The sequence below is a fragment of the Cavia porcellus genome, unplaced genomic scaffold (genome assembly GCF_034190915.1).
Source record: "Cavia porcellus strain 051 isolate PalLab524CR breed Dunkin Hartley unplaced genomic scaffold, mCavPor4.1 scaffold_33, whole genome shotgun sequence".
NCBI classification, from domain to species: domain Eukaryota; kingdom Metazoa; phylum Chordata; class Mammalia; order Rodentia; family Caviidae; genus Cavia; species Cavia porcellus.
Window position 1 is genome coordinate 23,553,585 of NW_026947516.1, and position 24,056 is coordinate 23,577,640.

Genomic DNA, 24,056 nt, shown 5'->3' on the forward strand with positions numbered 1-24,056 from the left:
GCCAGGTTTCTCCCTAACCTGCTTTGTAAGAGCAACTGGCTAGGACTTAATTGGATGATTTCATTGCTCTTACTTCCCTCTTAACTGGGATGTGCTGGAAACTGTTGTTATTGGGGCTGTGGTACTGAATGTGACAAATACGCTCCTTGATGTCGTGGAGCTCACAATCTAAGATGTATCACTGAGTCAAGGCTCAACACCCCTGGGGCAATCCCATGCTAGGGGCCGAGGCATGCTACGATGTGTTACTGAATAGCAGCCACAAAACAGCGCCTGCCAGTGAGCACAGAAGAACTACAGTGTGTTATGATGTCATAATTTAAACAAAGCCTTATGTTTTTTTGACTGGGAAGACATAAAATAAGCAGAAAATAGGATAAAGTATGTTGTGGAAGAATCTAGCAGCACTGGCAGACTCTCATACCATGGGCTTCAGGATGACCACAGCCTGCTAGAAAAGATGTGTGGTCATGTTACACTGAGTTCATCAGCAACTGGGAGCCTTGCTGCGGCTCCCTGAGTCTTGTGCACAAGTTTTGTTCTTCTGCTTTGTCGACACAGCTGAACTGCCCACCTTCCCATGACCTTATGCACTCCAGAAAAATAGGAACATGGAGGGAGCAATTGTGAATTCATGGCATCTACATCATTAAATATGACCTTTACCATTTCAGTAGCCTTGGAGTGTCAGTTGCCCTTCCCCATAGAGAAAGCAGATTTTTATAACTGAAATTGTTATAATCGAAGAAATCAAAGATCCAGTCTTCCTTATGCAACTAAATGCCTTTGAATTCATCTTGGGGAATTTGTTGAAATAACCACTTTATAGAGATGCAAAAACCTACTATCTGGTGGCAGCCTCAGGGGAACCAGAGCACAAACAACACGGGGGCAGTTTTCATCAAAACACGCAGGGAAGAAGACTTTACCATCTCTTTTGTGGTTACTAATAAGCTTAATTCGTATACTTAACTGTCTTTTGTACAATTTTTAGCACCACAAAGAGGAAGTGCTTTTTCTTCCTTAAAAAAGTTCAGTCCAAACCATCAGCCTCTGTAGGTTGTCTTAATTGCTACTTTGCACTGCACCGGACTGTGACTCTGATTTTTGGCACATGCAATCATACACAAAGTTCCTAAAATAAAATGCTCCAGGATATCCTAGGAGCTGTTAGAAGGCTTTAAAAAGGGACTCACACACTGAAAGAATATCTTTGATGAGGACAATTCAGGCACAAGCAACATGATTATTGCAGCAGAATTACATAATTGAGATCTTGAAGTGGGTTGGGCGAGTCCCTGCCACCTAACTTATCATGGTTGCGGGGAGGTTGATGAGAATCCAGTTTTGATAAAGACAATTGTGTTCTCCTCCCCAAGTGACTATACATTTAAATAGCTAAAACATCTGTTCAGCAACATAGTAAAACATGTATACTCGGAACGCTTGAGAGAAGAGCCTGCCAAAGGATCGGTTGAGAGGGACTTTGCTGAGGGAGAGCACCAAGATAAAGCAACCGCTGTTTGTTTTGTCTAGTCAGGGGAAAAGCCAAGACAACCAATATTTTGAATTTCTTTTATTTCATTTGTAAACGATTATTTGAGAAAGGGTGACGAGGGGAGGTTTCCTGACAGGAATTTCTTAAGCTGTCCATTGGTAGAAGAGCAAGAGAGCCTTGGATGTTAATACCTACCAAACTCTTGGGACCAGCTACCAAACCACGAAAAGTGACTTTCTTTCTGAGCGCTCTTTCCAGCCCTTCTGATGGAAGCAGAATCAGGGAGCAGCATGGAGACCAGAAAGGGGACCAACAGAGGCACTCAAATTGCCCTGGCTGTGTTCATCGGTGGCACCTTGGTGCTGGGCACAATCCTCTTTCTAGGTAAGTCGGGCATTGGAGACCAGGGGGACTGGGCATGTGCTAGGATGTTTCCTTGTGTTTTATTCCGGAAAACTGTGTAGTAAGGCAGGTGTGTGTATGGTTGTTTGCTTGTGTTTGTAGGTGGTACATCCTCAGTTTCTGAATATGCAATGACAAACTATGCAAATGACAAAAGCAGCTTTTCTTTACTACCAGATGCATAGTCCAGATGGCAAAGTAGGTATGAAGAAGTTTTGAGTGGCTCCTGGATCCCATTGTACCTGAGTAGAAAAATTTCATGTATTACCTTTCACAAATTGAGTGCTTATGAATTCATAGTGAGAGATTTTATTTGTTTTATGAGGAAAAGCTTTACACGCCGGAATTTCTTTTCGTTTGGCTTTTGTTGATGTTTGCCTGAATGAATCACAAAATTTAATTCATGAAGTACAAATCTGTCCTTTAAAATGCACTTTTGATGGTTTTCTTCAAGTCCTTTCTAATCCAGTGACTCTGATGGGGTTCTATGCTAACTCTGCCTTCCTAATAGATTTAAAATTTAATATGGAGGAAAACAGGAGTTTTTCTCCAAAGACTTGAAAGGTGTTGTGATTCAATTATTATAATGACTCATGGTGAGAATGATGTGCCCAGAGAGTCAATGTGATGATTAAAGTGTATTCCTATGAAAAAGAATCAAGTATCTTGAAGGGCGTGAAGGATGACCTTAAATTTTAAGCTTTTGGAACCCTTGGTTATTAGCCCTTTCCTCATACAAACCATAGTATTTCATTAGTTTGAAAGCTTCTTAGGAGCAAGCCTTTTGCTTAGGAGATTGTAGGTGCACTTTTGAAGCACAGCAGCCCTAGAAAAAAAATCTCTGGCTTATGCAGGATGGAGGAGGCCATGTTTATTTTGGCAGGGACAAACCAAAAATTAAACTTTAAAAGAGTTAGGATTGTGTGGTTGAGAACTCTGCTAAAACGAGCAGACCATCTTTCCATGTTTTCTGTGGCTGAAGATTTAGGAAATTAGATGAGTTTATTACTTTCTGGTGAAGCTAAACCTCCTACTGGTGCAACTGAATTTGTGGCCCTTGAAAGCTGTCGTGATATTTTTTTTTTCAAAGCTTGGGCTTTAGAGATACGTATCTTCCCCGTACTGGAGGAGAAATTCTGTGGGCATACCAAGGGACTCCACATTACCTGGGAAGTGACTACAATGTTAGGTCTTGCAAACACTTGCAGACCTAAAAACCCAAATAATTATCATGCATATGAAAGTATTCACTCTTTTAAATGATGTTACCTCTGCTTGATACTTTTTCCAAATTGCAAGCTTACGATCATTGCATTCCAAGTCATGGCATATTAGCTGAAAGATTCTCCATGGCAGCAAACCTTTGTTCTTTGAGAGAAAATCATTCTTTGGCAACAGTGCTAAACTTTATTTGCTAGGCAAGTCTTATACCACCGAGCTACGTCTCTCTCCTGTATTACAGTTTAACTGGGCATTGCTTCAGGAGACCACCTCCCTTTGGATGCACTGGGACCCTTAATTTTGGTCAATTTTTTGAGTACTACTTCACACTAATCTCCTTCCCTGCCCTTTTTCCATTACCTGTCCCCAACCTGAACTCTGCAGCTAGCAATGTGCTTGTCTGAAAATCTCTGGGACTCTGCCAGGCAATGTTTTTCAGGGCAGTATTTGAGTTAGGGTCATCTCTTCAAGGTGCTTTCTGGTTCATTTTTGTGACATAGTTTTCTGCCTGTTCAAGTTCAATCACATGTCTGTACTTTCTAGCATCCTTCTTTACTTCTTCTTTGTCTCTGAGGCTCTGAGATAATTTCTCTTCTAAACCTTAGTGGTTCTATAGTAAGAATGATTGCCAGTGGCTTTGGAGTGCTTTCAAAGAATGTAAAGCACTGGAATTGAAAAAGGTCAGATATGACTATATGCCTATAACCAGTTTATTTGCAGGTGTCTTTTCTCCTCTGTTCCTTCCTCTCTTCCTCACAATCTGTTTCTCAGATACGGGGGTCAGTGGACTATTTCTGGCAGGATTAGACAGTGAGTACTCTTGACTCCATGGTGGGCAATGTGATCTCTATTGCAGTACTCAACTCTGTGGTTTATGCAAATGGGCATGGCTGGGTTCCAGGAGGATTTGATTCTGGACATTGAAATTTAACTTTTATGTATTTTTATATAAAAATGTCAAGGCAAGGCTGTTCATAGGAACAAATAGTGGAATGATCTGGCCTGTGACCTCTTATTCAGGTCACTGTCATACTCTTGATCTTGGATGACTTCACTGTATTGTGAGGGCATTCATATTTGTTATAGAGAAATAAAAGGGAAAAATCAAATTGTTAAAATTTTTAAGAGCTCCAAATCAGTAAAAAGTAACATTTAAAATTTTTATTTAATGTATTTTTGTTGTGTCTGTTCTATTTATTTATACTTTTACCTTATTGGGACTTATTGGAGCCTTATTTATTTTCAAGATCTTAAAATACATCCCACCTATGGATATAACATTCCAGAGTCAAATTTGCCTCTGTCCCAGTCAAATTAAATTAAAAATCATTCTTCTACAACTTGTCAGACAAAGATAACTGGCTTTAGCTTTGATTCCTTAGAAGTTTTGTGTCAAGAGTTATCTTTTTATGAGGAGTGTTTAACTGATTTATTAACCTTTCTCTAAAAAGTAAGATTAGTGCCAAGAAAGTCACTTCCAGAATAATAAAAATACAAGTATTATGTGTAATAAGGTATAGTACATATTTTTCTATTATAAAAATAACACATGCTTATTTAAAAACATTTTGTAGGACTGGGGATTTAGCTCAGCGGCATAAGTACCTGCCTGGCAAGTGCAAGGTCATGAGTTCAATCCCAGGTACCAAAATAAAATAAATAAATAAATAAATAAATAAAAAACATTTGGTAAACATACAAAAGAACAGTATCAGGATACCCTTTATCCTCCAGGATAATCTTTATTATGTTCATATGTATATTTTATCTAACTTTCTAAAGAAATCAAAACACACTTTTATGCTAAGAAACTTCTTAAAAATAGGCTCGAGATAGTCTGTAGGCAATTTTCTTGAATCTATGAGGCAACGCAGGTGTAAAGAGTTTTTGGCAGATGGCAGCAGAGAAAAGAACAAAGCAAAATCAGACTCCTCTTAGAATGTGGAGTGATAAATAATAAAACACGCAGAAACATAAATGCTGCCAAGGTTTCTGACTGTATTTCTCTGTCGAGTATGGCAGTAAAGGCCTCAGTGCCCACACATCCTCCGTGGTTCATCTCAAGGCCACGGCCACATCTTGAAATTACTTCTTGTTTCTGCTCACAGAGAAGAAACTATTTCTAATATTTTTTGAAATCTTTAACTGACATCTGCTAATGCCCAGGTGCTGCCTGGAGCTCACAAATAGGGCATTCTTCTGCACTTTTACAGAAATCCATTTGGATACTTTTTCCTAAAATTCATTTAGGCAGATGAGGAAATCAAGGCATTGGTGAAAATAAAAAACGCTGTTTTGATTGTGTGGGGGTTGGTTTGTTTGTGGTGCAGGGGATCAAACCCAGGGCAAGCCCTGGTGTGTGTGTGTGTGTGTGTGTGTGTTGAGGGGGGAAAATAGGTGAACTTTTGGTCCCCAAATCTACAGATATCTCACAGCTAGGCTGGCTTCACAGAAGGAGGATGTCTGGGACCCTATGCAGGCAGGCAGTAACTTTTGCCAGATGATTGAGTTACACGCAGAATATTTTTACCCTTTCCTTCCTCTTTTGGTCACATCTGTATGGAGTTTAGATAAGATCCAGAACTCTAAATACTACACATACTAAGTTTCTACTTCCACTCTGGATTTTCTCCAAATGACACAGTTTAAAAGCTTCAATTCTTCCATCTCTACGAGGGTGACATAGTTACAAAGAGTGGAGACATGAGACTTACACCTCAGACAATCAGGGATGGGAGACACATGACAGATCATCTAACCCAGCAGTTGGTGTCAACCGCAGGATGATAAAACACAGATGACCATCACGGGGTGTAACTCACTGGCAGACCCTGTTTAGCATTGTGAGGCTCTGGATTCAATCTGCAGCACACCACCACCATCACCACCAAAACAAAAAAACACAGATGGCTGCCTCTCCACCCACAGTTCTGAGTCCAGCCTGGAGTAAGGCTGAAAATGTGCATCTCTAGCCAGTCCCCAGGTACTGCTGCTGTAGCTATGGGATCAGACTCCCAAGAGCCCTGGTCTAGCTGTACCCATTTGTCTTCTGAGAGAACTGAGTTTCACAACAACCAAGAGTTTTACCAAGCCTATTAGCCAACTGGGTTCTGAGGACTGCATCAGTTCTGATGAAGATAAACTAATATGAAATGTCTTGCATATTTGTCTGATGATAGTTTACCTGATAGTGGTATGCTATAAGCTGGTCATTTATTCTTATGTTTTTTTTCAGTGACGCAAGGTTTCTTAAGTTTCCAAGCTAAACAGGAGTATTGCCTGAAACCAGAATGCATTGAAGCCGGTAAGTTCATTTTCCATCCTGTGTCAAGTTATAATTGTGGTACCTTGGCGAGTGGAAGAGAAAACAGGTGGTATTTTTAGTATTCTGTTTGCTTGAGGTTTACCAAGTACAAAATGCAATTTTGAAGAAATTTTAAGTCTACTTTCAAGTTTCAATGTGAAATAATGGAGTTTAGGTTTCCTGTATGGTTTTTTCATTGCAAAAAAAACAGCTGTGCGATATTCTAAGCCTCATGATAAGGAACTTGGGAAGAGGCTTGAAAGATTGGATGCCTCTCTTAAGAGCCACAGGCAGAGACTATTCAGCCTCCTATGGCTCAGTGGCCTATTTATCTTACACAGTCTTCATGTATCTTCTGGTTAGTTGGTCTGATCTGCTTGCCTGTAAGCAGAGATGCTTTGTAAATTTATGATTCCAAGGCCTCTCGGAATTCCTGTGCCCTCCTCCTCTTCGTCATCCTCATCCTCATCATTTTCTTTCTATTCTATTTTTAAAGTCCAACTTCTCTTGAGGTGACCAGGCCATGTATTAGTGGGTGCAACAAAGTGAAGTTTAACAATTGAAGTTGCCTCAGGTTTCTTACAGCTATTAGATCCTGCCCTCACCCATAAATCAGTGTTAGGAGCTATATTTGCAGAGCTGGATTCTACCATCCATTCTTATTCAACTGGTCAAGCATCTTGGCAAATTTTCCAAAAGGAAGATCGTAGGACAAGTTATACACATGGCCTTAAGAGAACAATGAGTGAATTTATCAAATATTTATGCATACTGGACACTATGTTAGATTTTGCGGATATATCAGTGTATCAAAGATAGGGGAAGGAAAAACAATCAAATGCCACATGAGCAATCAGTTCATAAGAAGAATTCAGCTAATGGTATGTGTTATGCAGCAAAATAAAATATTAAAACATAATAATGGGATAGCAAGTGACAGGGTGGCTAGATTGAAAAATGTGAAGACATGACCTTGAAAAGGACCCTGAATGATGAGAAGCAAACTGCTGTGCAAAGATTGAGGCAAAGGCTTTCCAGATTGTGTAAAGGTCCCATAGTGGAGCCAGCTTGAGGGATGGGTGGAGCTTGTTGGGTAAAGGACACAGTAAAGGTGATGGAAGGTGATAAAGGACAATGGGTGGCACACATGCTGGAAAGTTCAGTTTTTACTGTGTCCAAGAATCCCTGCAGGGATTTTTTAAAGAGTACATCTTATGAATACTTAAAAGCTCTTTCAGTGGAGGACTAGACTATGGGAATCTTTCTGTGTGGAGAAGGAACAAAGGGAGCGAGAGTGGAAGAGGGCTGCTCAGAGAGGAGGTTATTGCAGTAGAGCAGATAAGAGAGAGCAGATGCTGCCTTGAATTCAAAAGGTGGAGGATGCAGAAAGTTTAGGAGCTAGGGCATTGCTGAAGTTGCTGAAAGATTTAATATGGGCCATGAGAAAAAAAGCAGAGACTCAAAATTGATGCTTTGATGTTGGGTGGTACAATTATCGAGATGCAGAGACCTCGGTGAAAGAGCTTGTAAATTCTCAGGACTTAGACAGTGATAATGTGTTAGACTCTTAGGTTATATTTTCCACTCATAAGCGATCAATATATATTTTTAATGAGGCAATGTGTTGAGTGACTTACACATACTATCTCTTAAAACCTCCATAAGTCTGTATTCTCACCAGCCATACAGATAAGGGAATGTAGGCTACTATAGGCTAAATAACTTGTCCACGGTCACATTCTGAGTTAGCGGCAGAGCTGAGATTCAAGTCCATCATTGGCTCCTTACCATGCTTCTCTTGGTAATATAGTACCACGTTAAGCCCTTTGTTCTTTTTCCATAACACTAGACTAACTAGAATCCAGTGACTATTTCAACTGTGTGATATCTGGAATGATTGTTTTTTGTTCTGGAGTGATGTGAAAATTCCAAGGAATAGTCTTTTCCCTGGTTTGAGTAGTTGACCTGGAGCCTTTTCTAGTGAAGAGAGGATGTGATGGAGAAGGTGAGGAACCAGGAGGCACCATCAGAGACCAAGTTTTAAATTTCATGTCATCTAGTACCTTGGCTGTCTTAGGATTCTTGCAGATATAAGACACTGAAATTTTTGAACTCATAAATCTTCAGTTGTGTTTAGACAACTTTTTGTAAGGAAGGTTACTTATTTCATAAATTTTGTATGTTAGATATCATAACAATGCCATAATCACACTTGTAAGTCTGTAGACTGATGTTTGATGATGTCACTTTCTGCCAGCTAACATGTTTTGCCTTTATGCTTCATTTCTAATACTCACATTGGTGAATGGCTTTCTGATTTATATATATATATATACATATATTGATTGTACCGTTAATACATACCAACTGTGCTTTTCCCTTGCTTGCGCTGTTTCCATTAAGGCTCACCAAGGACCCAGTCCTCTTTAATGCAATATAAGCCTCTGTGTCCCAGGAGTCTGCGAAACAGCTGTTGAATACACATGGTGGGAGAATTGTGGCCAAACCAGGGCCTTACACAAAAGCTGAAGTGTATGTGTCTATGTGTGGGGTTCATAGGCACAGTTGAACTTTTGGAAAGTTCAGGAGATGTGTTGCTTTCCTCCAAGTCCTCTCATACTAATCTTGCTTTTGAAATGCAAGCTGTAGGAAGAATACAAAGAAACAAGGAAGTGGCACAGTGATGACAGTGGATAAGGGTAAATGGGCAAATGAGTTTGAAGCACCAATGGCCGCTTATATGCCATGTGATCCTGGGCTAAATACATAATCATCCTAAATTGCAGCTTCACTGTCTGAAAAAATGGGAATAACAGTTTTTAAAACTTATTAGTCATGAGGATAAAAGAAAATAATGATAGTAGTAACCCAAGTGCATAATGCCCAATACCAGAAAATATGGCAACTCCCGTTTGGCAAGACCAAATCTGATCTCAGTTAATTTGATAACAAAACCAAATCTTGTGTGAGGCTGTTTTAGACTTTATTGATCTCAGGATATGCATTTCTCTTCCCATAAAACTATGAATGTGCTTGCTGCAGGGGTCCACTCCAGACATTGTTGAGATAGTATAGCATCTGTGATTGTATACTGTTTGTTTTCTAAAATCTAAAGATCTGTAACTCTGAAAATCTAGCCTCAGGGTTTCAGATATGTTTATGGAATTGAAATAGCAAGTAGCAAGTTTTTAAGTTCCCAGATATAGCTAAATACATGCATATAGGATATTCAGTTAAGTTTGAATTATATACAGGGATGGCTACCTCTTTTGGTATAAATATGTTTCCTGAAATATTTCATACACACTTATTTAGAAAGTAGTTTACCTTAAATTCAAATTTCACTGTGCAGCCTGTATTTTACCTATATTTCTACAGCAATGCACCTGACATTGTTATAAGCACTTTACATAGATTTACTCATTTCATTTTCATGGCAATACTATATGGCATTATTATTATTATCCTCAATTTACAGATGAGGAAAACAGGACACATAGCAGTTAAGCAACCTGCTTAAAGTTATGTAGTTAGTGAATGCTGTTGCTCCCATTTCAAACCAAGTCATCTAGTTCTAAAGTTTGTTACCATGCTATACTGCATGAAGAGGTCTTTGCATAAAAGTTGCTTTCACAGAGATGCTTAGTGTTAAGTGATTTTATTTTTATGTAACTAATAAGGCTTAAGTCCTAATAAGGTTTTCCCTTGAGCCCTGATTAAGCCTAAAAACTCAGATTGGTATATGGAGAATGCCTCCAGCTACTCCACATATATGAGCTGAAGACTAGCTAGCAACTGCCCTCATGTGCAGTGGCTTGAGAAAGCCCACAGCCTGAGCTTTCACAGGTCTCCTTCGTGATCACATTTCTTTTATTAAAGTGAGACTTGCTTGGTTTTCTCCATGGAGTGGAGAAGGGGGAAAGGAGTTTTTGTACCTTGACAACTATGGTCCCTTGCAACTTGGAGTCAGAGTTCCCCTGCAGAAAGTGCAGCCCTGTGCCCAGCTGTGAATCATGAATGATGAATTGTGAGGCAAGGGAAAGAGTTTTCTCACTCAGTGGGCTCCTTTCCAAATTCCGTGTGAGTGATGCAGCCCCCACTTTCGTATTAGAGCTGAGAGGTCAGAGCTGACCTTGCAGTTTTGCTAGGTAGCTGCAAGAAAAGCAAGGAGATGGAGAGGGTGCATCTGAGGGGAGGGAGCAGGGGAAGTTTGGGAAGGAAGCCAGGAAGCAGCGAGTTTATGTGAGTAACAACGTGCATGAGGGCTCCCCTGTGTGACTGTAAATATTGTGTGAGACTGAGACTTATGTGATCCATGTCCCGAAGGTGTCACATAGCAGATTCATCCTGTGGCTGCACAGACTAACTATAAATATAAACTCCAAGGAAGATTTTGTGTGTCTTGGCAGGTCTGCATATTAAATAGTAATGATGAAATCATAGCAGTGAGCACAAATGTAATTAGAGATAACTGAATTAGTTATGAAAACCAAAAACATTGTCAGTTTGAAATTTATCAGACTTGTCAACCAAGTTTTTGATAGCTATTTATTTTGGGGCAGGGAGGTTGCAAATAGTTGAGATTCTGAAGTCTTCTAGAAATTCAAATGTTTGTGTATTAATCACCTCAATCAGGATAAAAAGCTCTTGGAAATTTTCATAGAAAATCTAGGCTAGAGAAGTAGCCTTGTTTTTGTGTCTGGAAGAGCCACTCATGGAACAAAACTATAAAACGTATTTCTAAATTTATGTAGATTTTATCTTTTGAAGGGCAATTAATTCTTATTTTGCTGAAAACTCATCAGGCTTTCATTACTTCACACAGCAATATATTCTGGCATTAATTAAAGTATGAAAATTGCCCAGAATGTTACCCTTCCAATGTTATTAGAATATCGGCTGCTTTCTTGTAATAAGTTGGTGTAGATCTTTGTGCCAGAGAGGTGGCCAGTAATTGTATGCAGTTGGAGTCCAATATTAGGGATTTTGGAACATTCTCATTTTGTAATGAAATGTTTTCTTGTAAAGCTCATGGATACAGATTTATGTACAGTTTTCTCATCTTCAGCCTATCTTCCTTATATATTTGCATATGGATTTGTGAAAGAAGGAAAACGGTAGATCAGTGTACTGTATCTTTTTCTTAATTTGTATACTCAGTTCTGCTGCTATACCTGAGACCCTCAATTAGAAAACCCTACTTTAGTCCTCCTCTGGCTATGCCTCTCCTACAGTCAAGGTGTCTGTGGGGCCAAGTCTGAAGCACTCTCTTGTATCCCAGAGTTCCTTGCCAAATGGTCCTAACTCACCAATCATGGCCTTTGTGAGTGCCTTTTAGGGCTCTGATCCTCTGAGAGCTGCACTAGATGTCCAGGGCCTCAGGAAGCCATACTGGCCTTCCAGGTTGTTATAAAGACACATTGTAAATAGATCTTTAAAATATGTAGACAGATGACATGTGGGCCTTTTTCTTGGCTACCCTTTGCTGTGAAACAAACCACCCCCTGGAGGTGAAACAGGAATGATGTACTATTTCTCCTGGTTCCATGGGTTTTATGGATGGCTCTCTAGGCTGTGTGCAGCTGCCTTCCTCTGGATGGTTACTTGGGCTGGAAGGTCTGTAATGGCCTCAGTCACATGTCTGGCAGTTAGTGTTGGCTTTGTTCTTTTCCATGTGGCCTCTTGTTCTCCAAGAGGCTTCTTCAAAGGGTGGTTTTGGGGTTCCATTCGAAGGGAGTTAACTTGGAAGGTACAAGGACCTAGCTTTGGAACTCACAAATAATCAGTTCTGCTAATTTTGTTGGTCAAAGCAAGTGACAAAGGCCAGGCCATGTTTGAGGTAGAAGAAATGGACCCTAGTAGAAAAGTCACTTTGCAGAAAGGCATGTGGGATAAAAGAGTCACATGTATCTTTGCAAAAATATCTCCCATATTACTTCATTTGTATTCTTGTCTCATAACACACAAATGTTAGGAATCTTGAAAAACCAATAACAGCAGCACCACCAAACTTCTACCCACTCATGCTGAACACACTTATTTCATACAGCAAAGTTGATTCAAAGAGTTATTTGAGGGGAAATGTAGAAGCCAAGCTTTGGGAACTGGTTGATATGAAATGGTTGTTTAATTTGGAAAAGAACAGGAAAAATGTTCAGTGCTTGTCATTAATCCTGTGATTTTCTTTTTAAATAGCTGCTGCCATATTGAGTAAAGTAAATCTGTCTGTGGATCCTTGTGATAATTTCTTCCGGTTCGCTTGTGATGGCTGGATAAACAGTAATCCAATTCCTGAAGATATGCCAAGCTACGGGGTTTATCCTTGGCTGAGACACAATGTTGACCTCAAGTTGAAGGGTAAGTTTCTACAGGAGGTTGGTGACACACTTCATAGACACTAGTATTTGACATGAAAAATATAGTTTGGGATTTAATGTGCGACTACTCAATTTTTCACTATCCTAAATCCAAGAATTGTTTGGAAACGGAAGATTGAAAGGGTAGAATTCCATTCTCCCAGATCTCAACCAAAGTGGGTTATGTTCATGTTTGATTACACAATAGTTAAGTTCTACTGTCAAAGGTTAAATAGCATTTGATTGAGATTGGGAGCAAAGGAACAGTTAATGAAAATTATGTTACATCATCAGATTTGTCTGTTGTTTTCAGGGGTCAGCTTCATACCTTGCTTATTGTGTCCTGGATTTTCACGGCTTAAAAAAATGTCCTTAACACCTCATTGTCTTTTGACATCACTTTGGAGAACTCTGGATGACCTGTGGTTGTCATGTTGTTCCCGTTAGCTTCTAAGCTGGCTCTAGGGAGACTCACTTTTCTCCCATGGCCTCCTCTAGCAGTGACAAGCTCACACTCACATACTCACATGTGCGTGCTTACTTATATGCTCACATGTGCTTGTGGTCTTTCCCAAAGAAGTTGGAAACACCTATTACTGGAACATATCATGTTTGCACTGGATTTCTTTTTAATGCTAAGCTGTTGGAGAAAGCCATCTGAGGAGGGAAGTAGGAAGATTTGAAAGCCAGGTAAGGTCACTGTTTTGAGGGTGAAAATAGCATGGCTTTCCCCCCTCTTTTTGACAACAGTGAATTATGGTGTGTAACTTGCATTCAGTAACACCTACAAGAATTTCTGAGAAGTTACAGAATTTCTGAGAGTTACAAAATTTCTTTCTTTCGCCTCTCCATTTTTCCAAGATTTAAAGTGCATGAAAGTTAAATATGTATCCATACAGTACTTAATAACACGTGAAGCCATTTGCAAAATAGATACCCATCATCAATTGTAAGGGAAAATATAATTAAATTTCACAACTGGGAATGATTTACATGGCATATATTTTTCTATTAGAAGGCTCAGAGTTAGTCTTGATAACTTATAAATGAGGATCTATGAGAATTTAAAGGTATTGCTCTCACTTAACAGAGATTCCTATGCTATAGAACCATAATAAGGCCTTGAACAGTGAATTTATAGACTAATATTTATTTCCCTCTAGGACATTGATTCATGTTGGTCCTTCATTTACCATTCTTGTCCATCTTATATTTTTCTTCTCTGGCTCTTCTTCCTTGATAGACAATTGTTCACACAGAACCATGTGAACAAGAATAGCACGTCACTGAAAGATAGGAAAAATACAAGATTTCCAGATAAATGCTCCCTTTCACAATAGCTATAACAGAAGGATTTTTAATATTAGGACATGAAGTGATTACAATAATTTAAAGAACTTTCTGGGGATAACTTAATTTAAAAATTAATTGTTGACATGCTTTGTTTGAGGAGGATACTGTATCTGGGCTCTGAAATTCATAGAAATGAGAGTAAATTGTTCAGAGCAGTAAAGGGTTTCTTTTGTTTGTGTTCTGGCTTTATTTTAAAAATGAAAAAAGTTATTTTCAAGCTCAGTTGAGAAAATAAAAAAGAGCAAAATGTAGAAGGAAAAGTCCCCATAAATACACATTTGGCTGGGGGTGGTGGCACATGCCTGTACTATATAATGAGACCTTGTCTCAAAAAAACCAAAAAAAGAGAGAAAAATCCACATTTGGAAATAGCATCATCTTTCCAGGTTTTATTCCATGTGTGAGTTCATGTGCAAAAACTCATATGCTCACCCATATACAAGACTTGATAAAAACATGCTGAATATTTAAATTTTAAAAATTATTACCATAAAAGACATTACCTGTTCTGCTTTATATTAAGATATCCTCCTAAAGCTGCATGCGATCTTGGATGAGGATTCTAGAAGGAGTTGGGGTCTGGTATACAGAAGTGCAGTGCTGGGGACATGGCCTGGAGGGATTTATCTCCCTCCCAGTCTCCTACTTTATCTCTCTTCTTCCTATGTGAGATGTCATGAGCAACAATCCACCATGCCACCCTGCCTTGGAGTCAGCGGACTGTGGATTGAAACCTCTACACACTGTGAACCAAAATAAATGTCTCCTCCTCTAATTTGTGAGTGTCAGGTATTGTGTCCCAGCAACTAGGAAAGTAACTATGACACTGCTATTAATTTAGTCAAAGTACTCCCCTTCTTTTTAGACACACTTACCCATCTTTCTTGCCACATCTTGAAGCAGTTCTGGAAGGCTGCTGCTATTTTTTTCAGATAAGGTTTTGCTATGTAACTCAGGCTGGCATCAAACTCATAGCCATCCTTGTGCCTCAGCCTCCCAAGTGCTGGGACTATCGGTGTGCACCACTGTGCCTGGGTTGGAAGGTTTCTTTTATGAGTAACTTTAGTTGTACTCTGGTGGGTGCTTCTATGTCCTGAATTGATTCAAAACATTTCCCTTTAATGGTCATTCTGACACTGGGAAAGAGCCAAGAGTTTTATGGTGCTGGATCTGGTGAATAAGGTGGGTGAGGACACATTTTGATGTTTCTAGGAGCCCCCTTTTCCATTGGATGTTGTGTGGTAACACCATTCATCAGAGGGCTTTTTATTTTGAGACAGGAGCTCACTATGAAGTTCAGTCTAGTCTTGAACTCACTTTGTAGCCCAAGCTGGTCTCAAACTTGCAATTATCCTCTTATTTCAGCCTCCCAGGTGCTGGAATTACAGGCGTGCACCACCATGCCTGGCACACCAGAGTTTTGAGTGCGTTTTATAAACATACTCACTAAAGACTTCCAGAGCTGCTTCAGGAAGTGGGAAGAACAACAGAATAAGTGTGTTTGAAGCAAGAGGGAGTATTTTGAGGGGATTAATGGCAATGTGTTTTTTGCTGTAGCATTTAAGAAAATTAAACATTCACCATTTTGATTTTGTCTGATAGCCATTGTTTCCTGTTTCTTGTTTCTAGTTTACAAATTGTATGCAACAAAAACTTTTCTTCACCATTTATCAGAGATTCAGATGGAATATTTCTTAACTTCTTTAGATTTCCCTTTGTGAACTAAGCTTCAAATTTTGAAGCAAATCCTACCCAACAATGGTTTATTTTAAGACACTGCTGGAATTAAATAAGCTAGTATTTTGTTTCAGATGTTTATGTCTATGTTTATGATTCTCATTGGTTTATGACTTTTTGTGTGCCAGGTTGTCAGATTCTCTTATCAAGACTCGCATGTTTCCTGTATATTTCTGTTCTCTGAGACAGACACAACTCAAGAAATCTCAAGTTGTTTTGTGACAAGCACTGTAAAGGACAGATTCACAAAGTAATCCTAAGGCTCTTGCTTTAAGTGTTATGGAGAGCAGTGACACAAACCTGAAGTTTTAGTGTTCTAAGAAGCTGGGGCAGGAGAACTGCAAGTTCAAACTCAGCCTGGGCAACTTAGTGAATCAGTGACACCTAGACTCAAAATAATAAAGATAAAAGGGCTAGAGTATAGTTCAGTGTAGTGGCCCTAGTTTTTTTTTTTTTTTAAAGATTGAAAGATTAAAAGAGGACATAACAACACAGGCCAGAACAGAACAATTTAAGCAACATAGTGTTTCACCACAAGACAATATGACATAACAGTAGCTACCATAGTGTCCCTTCCCTTGAAATATTTGAGTATACCTTCATACATTATAGTATCAAACATAACAAGACAATGTAAAACCATTCAAGAGAATGAAAGTACTACTGGGTATTCAGAACCAACTAACAGAAAATGGAACAAAGGTTACTATATTATCTCCTTGTCTATAAAAAATTGTTTATACTATCACATATAATAAAATCCAATAAGATACAACATGATAAAACCGATGGAGACAGAAGAACAAAAGCTTGGTAGGACTTCAAAACAAGATGATATTAAATCGTTACTAGTTATTATAATGTCTTGTTTTCTTCAAAATAGCTGTTCATACCCTCACAGACAATAAAATCAAACAACACAGAATAAAACCATCGCAATTAATGAATGAAAACATTATAAGGCTTCAAAGCAATATTACAGGGAATCATGATTACCACATACTTTTATGTATCCTTAGCATTTCTTACACTAGGGAAACTATTCGGTATTTATACATGTGAGTTTGATTTATTTCACTTATGAGTATGGTCTCAAGCTGCACCCATTTATTTATAAATATCTCAATGTGACCATTCTTTATAGCTGAGTCATATTCCATTGTATAAAAATACCACAACTTTTTTTATCCATTCCTCAGTTGATGGACACTTAGGTTGTTTCCAAGATCTGGCTATTACAAATTGTGCTGCTATAAACATAGGTTCACATATATCACTGTGGTATGATGCTTTCAGTTCTTCTGGGAATATGCCTAGAAGTGGAATAGCTGAAACAAATGGGACTTCCAATCCCAGCTTTCTGAGAAATCTCGAGACTTACCTCCACAATGGTTGCACCAGTCTACACTTCCACCAGCAGTGAGGGGAGTTCCTTTTTCCCCACAGCCTCTCCAGCATATGTTGTTGGTGGTTTTCTTGATCTTGGCCATTCTTTCTGGAGTGAGATGGAATCTCAGGGTGGTTTTAATTTGCCATTCTATAATGAGTAATGATGATGAACATTTTTTCATGTATTTATTTAGTCACCCTAGTTTTAATCCTAAGTACTGGGGGAGGAGGGACAGAAAGTAGGGTCTTTTTTTGATTGGTATCATCTTGTACCAGACATACGTATTTGAAATCTAAAATATGTATTTGTTCTTGAAACATTTTGTTTTGAGATAATTTAAACTTAGCATAAGTGAACATATAGCACAAGGAACCCCCATATATTCTTTTTTACATAGTTTCCCTGATTGATACCATTTTACTGGGTTGCTTTATCATTTCCATGCTCTATCTATATATGTATGGATGTCTCCTTCTTTATATATCTTTACATTTGTTTATAGATGGTACAATAGAAAATAATGCAAGTATATATTGATGAATATATATATATATATATGTATGTATATATATATGTATTTGAAACTGCAAGTATGTTACAAATGGTTGGATTTTACTAAAGTATGTAAATATAGCTTTTCATATATCAAATGTACTGATAACCTTTTTTGTTTGTTTTTTGAGACAGGATCTTACTGTGCAATTTAGGCTGGTCTTAAACTCACTATGTAGCCAAAGTCTGGCCTCAAACTTGCAGTGATCCTCCTGCTTCAGCCTCCCAAGTGCTGGGATTGCAGGTGTGCACCACCAGGCCCAGTTTGATAAACTTTTTTTATCTTTAAATTCTATTTATATCCCTTTGTATAGTTGGTATTTATCCATGTGCATATCATTCTACCTATTCAACTGTCTATCATTCTGTCCAAGTAATAGAAACTCATTATGGACCAACAGTAAATATGCAAAAAGAAGAAAAGTCCTAAAACTTAATGACAATTTTAAAAAGCAAATATGTTTATAAATTATACCTATAAGTTATACATATCAATTATATATCTTAACAGGGTTCATGTATTTTATTTTTGTGATCTTCTCTTTTTAGTCAACTTGCTATGTAAGTTTTTTCCTGTCAAAAAAGTAGATCTATACCATCATTTGCCATGATGGCTTTGTGCAGATATAATGTATCCAGTTAATGCCCGTGTTGTCATTTAGGTTATTTCCAATGTTTCTTCATCCTAAGCCACTCATAACATGAGATTTGAAGCCTCAAGTGCTAGACTTGAATCCTTGTTCCATTTCCTTCATGTCTGTGTCAATTAGGGCCAATTACTCATCTCTTTTAACTTAAAATTTCCATCCTTAAAACGTAGCTAAGATTATCCATATTAAAGTGTTTTTTTTGACAACTAAAGGAGATGACCTATATAAATTATCCAGTTTAGTTCTGGAACATAGCAGACCCTCAGTAAATATTTGTACTTTCCCTCTATGTTTTGTCTCAAAGATAATTCTGAGGTTCTTAAAGTGGTGTCCATCAAATCCTTTTAAGTTTTATTCTGGTGTTATCCTTTGTAAATATCATGTGCTTTCAAAAATATTGAATACTGTCAAGATGTTTTTCCTCACCTTGATAAAAAGAGAGAACATCCAAAAATAAAACCCAATACCACTAACCAAAAGAATAATATTTTCTTATGGCTGATAGAGAACACACGGATTTGGCTGTCCAATTTGTGAAATAAAACGGATTTGACAGATCAGACTGATGAAAAATTGCTCTCTATTGAAGTCAGCAAGTGGGCTCTGGGAAATTTTCTTTTAAATGGCATATAAGACTCAGATTTCTACTTGGAAAATAAAATTATCTCTTGTTTTCTTGAGATGCAAGTTATTTTTTTTAAAGGCTGAACATAGTGTGTTTGTCCTAAAATTTCCATCCCATGCCCCCCCCATTTGACTCCATGTGATTGTGAAGATGGCGCAGCAGCCTGTGTTGCTTACAAATGAGCAGACGGAAAGTGAGCAAATGAGCACTTCTGAAACATGAGACAGTGAAAGAGATAGACCACTCGTGTCAAACAGCAGACAGACGACTTAAACTAGGGCCAGTTCCTCTCTTTATGGAGTAGCTATCTTTGCCAATAATTTGTAAAGAAATGCAGTCTATTGTTTTCAAACATAGCTCCAGCAGAACTATGAGGTGGAGTAGGGACTGTGCACTGATATGTAATAAAGATGATTGCTATTCATACATCAATTATTTATTTGTAAATGCCTACTGGCTGAAATTCAAATGGCTCTCATAATTAAATACCTTTCCCTTTCTCCTGTATAATTTTGTTTTCCTACAAATGATTCTAGCTAAAGCATCTTTTGTAGTTCATAAAAACCCCAGAACTTCAGCTCCTATAAAATCGTTTGATAATTGAAAAGTTCAGATTGTTGGAGTCATGGCAAAAGCAGGGATGAGGGGAGGAAGTTCCAAGAACCATGAATCCATTACGGTGGGATTTTTATTCCTATTAAAACCCAGCCACTATTATATTGACTGTAGAAGCCAGGTATACTTGTTCAGAGAAGATTCCAAATTTCTCAAACCATACTGGCTCTTTTTCATGTGGCCGTACAGGACATGATGAATTTGTAAATCACATGTATGTCACCATCTTTCTTGTACGTGTAAAAAGGTTCTGCAAGAGGATTTGGATTTTAATTGAAGATTTTGGAATCTAAAATGAACTAGTTTTACTTGAAAAGTTTATTTTCATTGTTTTTAGTCACTTTCCTCTCTTATACCATTTGGATACAGTATGTATTGTGTGCAAAGGGGGAGAAATTGTCAAAATATTTTAATAATTGCCAGCTAGGAAACATTCACTTCAAATAAGGAAATTAATTTCTTTCTGAGGATCCCATGGAAAGAGTGACTGTGTTTCTAGGATGTGTTCTCTTTCATAACTGCTAAATATACTAGAGGATATGAGAATGACCGTGTGTGGAAACTTCTGTGCTTGTGTTCCACTAGTTCTGACAGTGAGCCCTTTGGTTGTCTCTGTATGTTTCTTTCCACACCCTGTGCATGTTCTTGCTTTACTTTTTGACTCTTACCTGCTTTAAGCACTTGATTTTAAGATTTGGTATCTCTCCCATAGCTTTAATGTAGCTTTCCTATCATTAATAGTTCATATGAATATGTTGGATATGCTCAATAATGCCAGTTCTATTTATGATTTTCATTTTGACTTGTATAATATCGAATGTGGGGAAAATACATTAATTTCAAATAGATTGAAATACACAATATTTTGATTGTACTAACTGCTCTGTGAATTCAAGATTGCTTACTGAGCATTTACAGTGGTACCTTGGCCCATGAACTTACTTCTTTCCTTGATTCTGGTCACAAACTGAATTGATCGAGAATCAACTCAAATTTCCCCATGAGGTCAACATTGAATTTAATTTGGTTCTAGTCCAATTTGATTTGCAACCAGAGTTGTGGAAAGCAGTTGGTGAAGCAAGGTATCATTCTCAAGGAAATTACAATATGTATATCACAAAGCGTTCCAGTAGGTATTGAAATCAAGGCTCTAGAACTGTAGCCACCAGCCACACGTGGCATTTGATTTTTCCTTTGAGACAAGGTCTCACTATGTAGCCCAGGCTAATTCCCGACAGTCCTCTTGCTTCAGACTCCTGAATGCTGGCATAATAGATGTGACCACCATACACAGCTCACAGGTGGTTTTTGAGTAATTGAAATGTGGTTATCTGAAACTGAGATGGGTTATAAGTATAAAATATACACAAATTTCTAAGACTGTTTTTAAAAACAATATAAGCTCTATCAATAAATTGATAATTCTCTTCATAACTAGTGATTTCATGTTGAAGTGATAATACTTTAAGATATGTCGGCATAAATGAGATGTTATTAAACACAAAATCATCTGTTTCTTTTTACTTATTTAAGTGCAGCTGCCAGAAAATTAAACATTATATATATGATTTGGGTAATATTTCTACCAGACAATGCTGCTCTAGAATGCTAAATCAGCTATTGAAAGATTAGTTATCTGGAAATACGACCAATGGATTTCAGTATCAGAAAAACCTTCAGACAATGTATTTTATTAGAAATAGGGCTGAGGATGTAGCTTAGTGGTAGGGCACGCACTTAGTATGTTTGAGGCCCTGGGTTTAATCCCCAGCACTAAAAAGAAAACAGAAGTAGGCCCTGGTGACCTGTCCAGGCTCTCTGTATTTGTGTCCTTCGTGAAACTTTCAGCCACCTGAATTGTTTTATTTGTGTGCTTGCATACTTGTTCTTGCCACCTGTCCCAACCCTCACCCCTGCAGACAGCCAGAACGTCGTCCACTTTGGGTGTGACTGGAGTACAGAGCATAGAGGCAGGCACACAGGCCATGCTCATTAGACACTCATCAGGCAAAGGACGTGATGTGTTTGGGAGGGGGTGCTGGCTGAGAGGGAGGAGTTACTTCTTTTCTTTTCTTCTGTGCATCTTGTGCCTGAGACTCTGTATGCTGTCCCAGGAGAGACCCACGTGCAATTGGAGCTTGCCCCATATCGGAGGGGAAGAGCAATTTTCTGTCTGCTCTCCATCTGTGTTGGAGGCAGAACAGCATCACGGGCACTTTCTAGAGCCCTTCCTAGATTCCTCATTGTGAGGTCTTGTGAAATTTGCAGATGAGAAAAATAGGAACTTGTAGGATGAGGTTTAGGTTTAGGTTCTGAAAGAAAATTGAAACTCTGTGACTTACTGGCTGTGTGACCAAGGCTGAGCTGCTTCTCACTGAGCCTCAGTTTCTGAGTTGATGATACCATTGGACAAATTTAATGATAAATGTGGACATTCTTTCTCATAGGATTCAATAAATAGTAACTATTATTGGCTATGTCATAAGGATTTCAAAAACATTTTTAAAAGCACTCAGTACACGTGACACTTAAGAATGTTAGTTTTCGCCTGGCATGTTATCCTAGCACTCAGGAGGCTGAGGGAGGAGGATCATTGCAAAGTTTGAGGTCAGCCTGGGCAACATAATGAACTAAATAGTGAGATCCTGTCTCAAAAAACCAAAAAAAAAAAGTTAGCTCTCTGTTCAACTAAAAATGATAACTTTAGTTGATATGAACACTTTAACAGAACTATTAAACACTCTGATGTAGTTTTCCTCCAGAGTTGCCACATACCTGTAAATGAAGAATCTGATCGCGAAAGAGGCAAGCCCAGAGGAAACTCATCCAACTATATCTTAGTTTTCTGCTTCTGGAATGAAATATTTTAGACTGGGGGATTTTTAAACAATGGTAATTTACTTGGCTCCTGGTTCTGGAAGCTGGAATCCAAGAGGGTGGCACTAATATCTGGTGAGGAGCTTTGTACTGCACCATAACATGGCAGAAGCACAGGTAAGCAAGCACGTGGAACAGAGACTTGACGGCTAAACTCTTGTAATAACTGACCCAGTCCCAAGATAATGCCATTAATTCAGAAAGGAAGAACTCTCGGCATACTTACTTCTCAAAGATTCACTCTGTTAGTGTCATCATGAGGGCAATTAAATTGCAACACAAGTTTTAGAAGAGAAATTCAAACCATAGCAAAATACTTATTTGTACCCTCAACTTCTATTGGCCGGACTTCAGTTATGACCATAAACCCTAGAAGGCTTTGACAGTCATTTGGTTGGACACGTTCATTGGGTGTCATGTGACTTTTATATCACTCCAACATGGATGGAGAGAAGAGTGGAAGGAAATCAGTGACATCTCAGGCTGCTATAGTTTCTATGTTCAGATAATTTCCACTAATTTCCCTTTTCTCTTTTCTTTCCCTCATTCCTAAGAGATCTTTAATTTGGGTCCACAGACTCCCAAGAGAGCTGTTGATAGAATTCAAACCCTTGACTGAAAAATAAAATAGCCTTTATTTCCTCTTATCTCTTATGGAACTTTAGTATTTTATTTGATCATGAACAAAGCCAAGAAATCCTAGTGTTATTTGCAGTTCTTGTACAGTGGTACCTTAGTTCAAAAACTTAATTTGTTTCACAATTCTGGAAAGATGGCCACATTCATGTTCATGCAGAAGAGATGGCTGTGGTTGTGTTCATTGTCTGATGCATAGTTCACAAACAAAAACAAAACTTTGCCAAGTACTTCATCTTTGAACCAAATTATTCATGAACAAAACCATTCATGAACCGAGGTACCAACGTACTTTATTCTCAACAGGAATACTGGTTATTTTTCTAACTTATTTTGCAGTTGTTACCGGTATCTTTGAATGCCTCTACTTGCATCACCACTTCAGAACTATAGTAGTTGTTAGACTCAATTTTAGGTCTTGTCATTTAGTGAGTTAATGAAGTAGCACATATATGACTCATAACTGTAAACAAAAAACTGGTTTTTTTTCAATATATCAGAATACCTGGTTTGTTTTGTAAGTTTACATTTCTAAAACCCCAAATCTCTGAATAAGTCCACTGTCTAGACTCAGTGGGTAATGAGCACATTACTAGCAGTTAATATGAATTTCTAAGGACATTTGATGAAACCAGAGATTTGAGTTCAGAAGTTTGGGCCAATAACAACTCTTCAACTGGTTAAGTGTAGGCTTTATGAAGGATTGCTTGTGTCAAGGAATAAATATATTTTTAGGGGAAATTACCAAGTGTTAGCATGTGTTTATCATGAATGCAGGGATTTAAAGACCAATTCCCAGCTAGAGATGATATAGCTTTTGCCATGATGTAGTTAAAAATA

The 24,056-nt window shown here is 38.2% G+C and overlaps 1 protein-coding gene across 1 annotated transcript in view; it reads left to right on the forward strand.

Moving 5' to 3' along the window:
- The first annotated feature begins 1,286 nt into the window (after positions 1 to 1,286).
- Positions 1,287 to 24,056, forward strand: part of Phex (phosphate regulating endopeptidase X-linked) — a 190,116-nt gene continuing 167,346 nt past the window's right edge. The window contains exons 1-3 of the mRNA XM_003466402.4: positions 1,287 to 1,882; positions 6,357 to 6,425; positions 12,621 to 12,782. Coding sequence (XP_003466450.1) covers positions 1,765 to 1,882; positions 6,357 to 6,425; positions 12,621 to 12,782 — 349 coding nt within the window. The 5' untranslated portion in view covers positions 1,287 to 1,764. The remainder of the gene's footprint in view (positions 1,883 to 6,356; positions 6,426 to 12,620; positions 12,783 to 24,056) is intronic.